The sequence below is a fragment of the Watersipora subatra genome, chromosome 7, assembly GCF_963576615.1.
Source record: "Watersipora subatra chromosome 7, tzWatSuba1.1, whole genome shotgun sequence".
NCBI lineage: Eukaryota > Metazoa > Bryozoa > Gymnolaemata > Cheilostomatida > Watersiporidae > Watersipora > Watersipora subatra.
This window is the reverse complement of record NC_088714.1, coordinates 1,934,722-1,943,165: the sequence shown is the minus strand read 5'-3', so window position 1 is coordinate 1,943,165 and position 8,444 is coordinate 1,934,722. Positions and strand designations below refer to the sequence as shown.

Below are 8,444 nucleotides of genomic sequence, written 5' to 3'. Positions count from 1 at the left end.
CGAATTACTCCACAACAAGCCCCTAAATCTAGATCAGGTTCAGGCAAAATAAAGCAATCACAACAGCCCATTTAAAAATATGAAAATCAATTCTTATCCATATAGCTCGTGTTCATACTATTCATATTTACTAATTAACAAAATCTGGATGGCATGAGCAATTTGGGTAAATAAAAAACAATTGTTCATGGTTTTTGAAGGCTTTCCAGCAAAAACCGTTATTATTAAAACCCTTCCAAGCAAAATAGTAAATTTAATGACGACGAAGCATGCCTTTGTCTACGGATTCACAAACACTCATATTAATGATAGTTCAGCATATAAATGTTAAAGTTATTTCACAGAAGTACCTGTGTAGTATGATTGTTATTGTGTGTATTATCTTCTGTAGTGTACGACTATAATAGTTTAGTTTAGCGTATCGATGTGTATCGCTAATTAATGTAAGCGTGCTTATTGCTTCACATCTAGAACCCAACTGTCTCTATTTATTAATTACAAGTAAAACAGTAAAACACATTAAAAGGTCAGAGGTCAATAGTAGTCACATGATACCAGTATCAAATATCAGCGACGATACCATAGATATTTCTATTGAACATGCTTAGTACAGCACTTTCAATCATAATATGGCAGGCGCTAATGTTATGCTGAACTGCTACTGATCGGTTTTAAGTTTAACAAGTAATATATTTGGAAAATATTAGGCGAAATATTCCAATTCTAAATAGACTATAAATATGCACTGTTTGTTTGTTTTTTGCTACCTCCTGAGCAGCCCACACCCAATTGAGAACAGGCAATGCTTAATTTTTGTTTTAGCATGTGATCCATTCACAAACAATATCATAAGTGAGTCAACCAAAACCTCGTTTAAAACATGCCGATGAACTCTATTTATCATATCGAATAAAAAACTTTTGAAAGCTATATTTTTATTTCGGATAGCAAAAATCGATACAGTTATAGTGATTCTAAAATATTCTGGAATAACGTGGTTGACTTATACATGAGTAATACTTATAAAAATACAATTTTTGCCTTAAAAATACCTATCCACTTGTAAAGTATTGCCCTTTATACTAATGTAAACATTCATTTCATATATAATTTTCTCAGATTCTATTAATCAAATACGCTATGTAGAGCTAATCTTCCAGGCATAGAACTGCATTGATTAATATAGCATTAAACAACTTCTACTGTAGTTTGCTTATTAATCAGTAAAGTACTTTCCACTCTTGATTGATCGTTAGTCCTATCGCCACCATATTTTAGTAATCAGGCGTATTTGCTTTTAAACAAGCATTAATTTAAACATTAAAAGCATTAAAAGCATTAATTTAGGCATTTTTGCCTAATTGAGTTGAAAAAAGCTATTGATATGTCCTACAGGGTTTTATGGCACTGGTTGCGCAAGAAGCATTTATAGTGAATGCTTCTGTCAAAAACAACATTCTTATTGGCAATGAGTATAATGAAGAATTGTACAGCAAAGTAGTGGATGCATGTGCCCTTGTTGAAGACTTTGGAGTACTTCCTAATGGTGACAACTCGATCATTGGTGAAAAGGTATGCATGGCTAATTTGGGCTAACTGATAAAATACTCACCTATGATTTGTCAGTTTTGTGGTATTACAGATGTGTCAACTGTTTGATACCACTTTACTTACAATGATTCCATATGACTACAGAGTCTAAATATCTCTCAGTGAGTTGAATGTTTAATATTACTTTACTTACAATGATTCCATATGACTACAGAGTATAAATATCTCTCAGTGAGTTGAATGTTTAACATTACTTTACTTACAATGATTCCATATGACTACAGAGTATAAATATCTCTCAGTGAGTTGAATGTTTAATATTACTTTACTTACAATGATTCCATATAACTACAGAGTATAAATATCTCTCAGTGAGTTGAATGTTTAATATTACTTTACTTACAATGATTCCATATGACTACAGAGTATAAATATCTCTCAGTGAGTTGAATGTTTAACATTACTTTACTTACAATGATTCCATATGACTACAGAGTATAAATATCTCTCAGTGAGTTGAATGTTTAATATTACTTTACTTACAATGATTCCATACGACTATAGAGTATAAATATCTTTCAGTGAGTTGATTTTTTAATATTACTTTACACACAATGATTCCATATGACTGCAGAGTATAAATATCTCTCATTAAGTTGAATGTTTAATATTAGTTTACTTACAATGATTCCATATGACTACAGAGTATAAATATCTCTCAGTGAGTTGAATGTTTAATATTACTTTACTTACAATGATTCCATACGACTATAGAGTATAAATATCTTTCAGTGAGTTGATTTTTTAATATTACTTTACACACAATGATTCCATATGACTGCAGAGTATAAATATCTCTCATTAAGTTGAATGTTTAATATTAGTTTACTTACAATGATTCCATATGACTACAGAGTATAAATATCTCTCAGTGAGTTGAATGTTTAATATTACTTTACTTACAATGATTCCATATGACTACAGGGTATAAATATCTCTCATTAAGTTGAATGTTTAATATTACTTTACTTACAATGATTCCATATGACTGCAGAGTATAAATATCTCTCATTAAGTTGAATGTTTAATATTAGTTTACTTACAATGATTCCATATGATTACAGAGTATAAATATCTCTCAGTGAGTTGAATGTTTAATATTACTTTACTTACAATGATTCCATATGACTACAGAGTCTAAATATCTCTCAGTAAGTTGAATGTTTAATATTACTTTACTTACAATGATTCCATATGACTACAGAGTATAAATATCTCTCAGTAAGTTGAATGTTTAATATTACTTTACTTACAATGATTCCCTATGACTGCAGGGTATAAATATCTCTGGTGGACAGAAGCAGAGAATAAGCTTGGCCAGAGCTGTGTACAGTAACGCTGACATTTACCTTCTCGATGACCCTCTCAGCGCTGTCAATGTTCATGTTGGTAAACACATATTTGAACATGTCATCGGACCCAATGGACTTCTTAAAGACAAAACTCGTCTCATGGTAATCGTTGGGTTTATTCTTTGAGGTTTTAGTGAGCTCCAAAGAGTAATGCAACATGCATGATCCTTATATTACCAACTGAGTCATGAAGTGAAACAACACAACATGCATGATCCTTATATTATCAACTGAGTCATAAGGTGAAACATCACAACATGCATGATCCTTATATTACCAAGCGAGTCATGAGGTGACACAACACAACATGCATGATCTTTATATTACCAACTGAGTCATAAGGTGAAACAACACAACATGCATGATCCTTATATTACCAACTGAGTCATGAGGTGACACAACTCAACATGCATCATCCTTATATTACTAACTGAGTTATAAGGTGAAACATCACAACATACATGATCCTTATATTACCAACTGAGTCATGAGGTGACACAACACAACATGCATCATCCTTATATTACCAACTGAGTTATAAGGTGAAACAACACAACATGCATGATCCTCATATTACCAACTGAGTCATGAGGTGAAACAACACAACATGCATGATCCTCATATTACCAACTGAGTCATGAGGTGAAACATCACAACATGCATGATCCTTATACTACCAACTGAGTCATAAGGTGAAATAACACAACATGCATGATCTTTATATTATTAACTGAGTCATGAGGTGAAACATCACAACATGCATGATCTTTATATTACCAACTGAGTCATAAGGTGAAACATCACAACACGTATGATCCTTATATTACCAACTGAGTCATAAGGTGAAACAACACAACATGCATGATCCTTATATTACCAACCGAGTCATGAGGTGAAACATCACAACATGCATGATCCTTATACTACCAACTGAGTCATAAGGTGAAATAACACAATATGCATGATCTTTATATTATTAACTGAGTCATAAGGTGAAACATCACAACATGCATGATCCTTATATTACCAACTGTGTCATAAGGTGAAACAACACAACATGCATGATCCTTATATTACCAACTGAGTAATACAGGTGAAACAACACAACATGCATGATCCTTATATTACCAACTGAGTAATACAGGTGAAACAACACAACATGCATGATCCTTGAATTACCAACTGAGTCATAAGGTGAAACAACACAACATGCGTGATCTTTATAATACCAACTGAGTCATGAGGTGAAACATCACAACATGCATGATCCTTATATTACCAACTGAGTCATAAGGTGAAACAACACAACATGCATGTTCCTTGTATTACCAACCGAGTCATGAGGTGAAACATCACAACACGTATGATCCTTGTATTACCAACTGAGTCATAAGGTGAAACAACACAACATGCATGATCCTTGAATTACCAACTGAGTCATAAGGTGAAACAACACAACATGCATGATCCTTGAATTACCAACTGAGTCATAAGGTGAAACAACAAAACATGCATGATCCTTATATTACCAACTGAGTAATAAGGTGAAACATCACAACATGCATGATCTTTATATTACCAACTGAGTCATAAGGTGAAACAACACAACATGCATGATCCTTATATTACCAACTGAGTCATGAGGTGAAACAGCACAATATGCATGATCTTTATATTACCAACCGAGTCATAAGGTGAAACAACACAACATGCATGATCCTTGAATTACCAACTGAGTCATAAGGTGACACAACACAACATGCATGATCCTTATATTACCAACCGAGTCATAAGGTGAAACAACACAACATGCATGATCTTTATATTACCAACTGAGTCATGAGGTTAAACAACACAACATGCATGATCCTTGAATTACCAACTGAGTCATAAGGTGACACAACACAACATGCATGATCCTTGTAATACCAACTGAGTCATAAGGTGAAACAACACAACATGCATGATCCTTATATTACCAACTGAGTCATAAGGTGAAACAACACAACATGCATGATCCTTATATTACCAACTGAGTCATGAGGTGACACAACACAACATGCATGATCCTTGTAATACCAACTGAGTCATGAGGTGAAACAACACAACATGCATGATCCTTATATTACCAACTGAGTCATAAGGTGAAACAACACAACACGCATGATCCTTATATTACCGACTGAGTCATAAGGTGAAACAACACAACATGCATGATCCTTATATTACCAACTGAGTCATAAGGTGAAACAACACAACATGCATGATCCTTATATTACCAACCGAGTCATGAGGTGAAACAACACACATGCATGATCCTTATATTACCAACTGAATCATGAGGTGAAACAACACAGCATGCATGATCCTCATATTACCAACTGAGTCATGAGGTGAAACAACACAACATGCATGATCCTTGTATTACCAACCGAATCATGAGGTGAAACAACACAACATGCATGATCCTTATATTACCAACTGAGTCATAAGGTGACACAACACAACATGCATGATCCTTATATTACCAACCGAATCATGAGGTGAAACAACACAACATGCATGATCCTTATATTACCAACTGAGTCATGAGGTGAAACAACACAACATGTATGATCTTTGTATTACCAACCGAATCATGAGGTGAAACAACACAACATGCATGATCTTTATATTACCAACTGAGTCATAAGGTGAAACAACACAACATGCATGATCCTAATCTTACCAACTGAGTCATGAGGTGAAACAGCACAATATGCATGATCCTTATATTACCAACTGAGTCATAAGGTGAAACAGCACAACATGCATGATCCTTGTAATAGCAACTGAGTCATAAGGTGAAACAACACACATGCATGATCCTTATATTACCAACCGAATCATGAGGTGAAACAACACAACATGCATGATCCTTATATTACCAACTGAGTCATGAGGTGAAACATCACAACATGCATGATTTTTATATTACCAACTGAGTCATGAGGTGAAACATCACAACATGCATGATCTTTATATTACCAACTGAGTCATTAGGTGAAACAACACAACATGCATGATCTTTATATTACCAACTGAGTCATGAGGTGAAACATCACAACATGCATGATCCTTATATTACCAACTGAGTCATAAGGTGAAACAACACAACATGCATGATCCTTGAATTACCAACTGAGTCATAAGGTGAAACAACACAACATGCATGATCCTTATCTTACCAACTGAGTAATAAGGTGAAACAACACAACATGCATGATCCTTATATTACCAACTGAGTCATGAGGTGAAACATCACAACATGCATGATCCTTATATTACCAACTGAGTCATGAGGTGAAACAACACAACATGTATGATCCTTATATTACCAACTGAGTCATAAGGTGAAACAACACAACATGCATGATCTTTATATTACCAACTGAGTCATGAGGTGAAACATCACAACATGCATGATCCTTATATTACCAACTGAGTCATGAGGTGAAACAACACAACATGCATGATCTTTATATTACCAACTGAGTCATGAGGTGAAACATCGCATCATGCATGATCCTTATATTACCAACTGAGTCATAAGGTGAAACAACACAACATGCATGATCCTTATATTACCAACTAAGTCATAAGGTGAAACTTCACAAATCGTATGATCCTTGTCTTACCAACTGAGTCATAAGGTGAAACCCTATTTTAGGTGACACATGGACTGCACTGGCTACCTCAAGTAGATGAGATCTATGTTATGGACACTGGTAGACTCACTGAACATGGCTCTTATAAATCCTTAATCAGTCGTGATGGTGCCTTCGCCAAGCTTCTCAAAGAGTTTTCTAAAGGTGCTTTCGCTTTCTGTTGTTCTCTTCCTTTAGTACAACAGACGGAAACATTAAGTGATTTTTGTCATCAGCCTGGTAGTCACTATTTTAGTCAAACTTTGTACGACTAAAAGACAGTTACTGTAGTGGTATCACTGAATCGTGAAAGTTTCCACTCGTTCATTGCCAGATAGGTCGCATCTTCCGCGACGTTCTTCGCGTTTTCAGTTTCACATTATTTTGGCTTTTACAGCTTTAGGAATCAGTATTTGGTTTAACTGAATATTCAACGATTTCCTTCTTCAAGCTACTTAAAGTTCTTGTTTTAGTCTTCTAACATACTTAGCCCACAAAGTTTTATATTGTGTGGGCAGATAATTCCAACATCTTTGTTGAAAATTTACTGTTAGCTTCTATATTAATATGTATATATATTAATATCTATATAAATATATACAGTCAAACATGGATAACTCGAACTTCACGGGACCGAGCGAAAGTGTTCGAGTTATCAGAGCGTTCAAGTTATCAGAGCACTGTCACAAGTCCATGTATTTATTTATTTATTAGTAGATACATGCACATATACAAACTATAATAGAAATCAAAAGCATAAATGGCTTGTTTCAAATTAAATGCTTCTAATGTAAAGTTTAAAACTTTTTTATCAAAAAGTATAGGAGATTTTTCTATCACTTGAGATTGTTTCGTTGTTTGAGCTGATGTTATTGCCAGGACGTTTTTTAGATTAAAATTGGCAAAACTTGATCGTTGTTGCAATGCTCAGAAGGAAAGACATCTTTTTCTTTTGAGCGTTTTAACCGAGATCAATTTTGCCGATTTTTCTGGAAGTTTATGCGAAGGTCACCTCACTTTTCCATGCTTCCGAAAGGCGATCGCTAAGCGGATGTTTGGTAAAAATCAAAATTCACCTAACCTTTAGAAAAGTTGTTGACAAAAATATTTTGCCGACGGTGGTAATAACGACGCCTATGATTTACGAAAAGTTGAGGTTTACCTCTATGACTTGGAATAAAGTGATTTTCTAAAGCGATAACAACCGTCTCGGTAGCCGTTGGGCAAAAAACTGTTCGAGTTAACAGAGTTGAGGTCGAGTTATCTAAAGCAATTTATCATTACGTGGGAACGGACCAAAGAAACCGTTTGAGTTAACCATGTGTTCGAGCTATCCGTGGGCGAGTTATCCATGTTTGACTGTATATATATATATATATATATATATATATATATATATATATATATACCCTTATTTCCAGAGTTGGGAGTTGAATAAATATATACCAGTTGGGAGGTTTCGGAATATAAGGGATTAGGAGTTAACGCAAATATATAAGGGTAAGCCTCCTATATGGTCTAATTTATTTACATTGTAGATATATATATATTTATTCACCTCCTAATTATTATATATTTTTATGGAAATTTTAGGAGAATTTGGTATCATACACTATATATTCATTGCCTTATCATAATTTGTGTATGTGCATACTTGAAAAACTGTCAAAACTTGGACAATGTCTAGATGGTTGTTTTGTAAATTACATATCAATTTGAAGGTAAAATACTTCATACTTCAATGAGTAAGCAAAAATAATGATTACCATTTAGCAGATAGCTACAAATTACACAT

The 8,444-nt window shown here is 34.1% G+C and overlaps 1 protein-coding gene across 1 annotated transcript in view; it reads left to right on the top strand.

Annotated features, from left to right (window-relative positions):
• The first annotated feature begins 1,401 nt into the window (after window positions 1-1,401).
• LOC137400306 (ATP-binding cassette sub-family C member 2-like) overlaps window positions 1,402-8,444 on the top strand; it is a 40,088-nt gene continuing 33,045 nt past the window's right edge. The window contains exons 1-3 of the mRNA XM_068086634.1: window positions 1,402-1,572; window positions 2,886-3,065; window positions 6,673-6,814. Coding sequence (XP_067942735.1) covers window positions 1,402-1,572; window positions 2,886-3,065; window positions 6,673-6,814 — 493 coding nt within the window. The remainder of the gene's footprint in view (window positions 1,573-2,885; window positions 3,066-6,672; window positions 6,815-8,444) is intronic.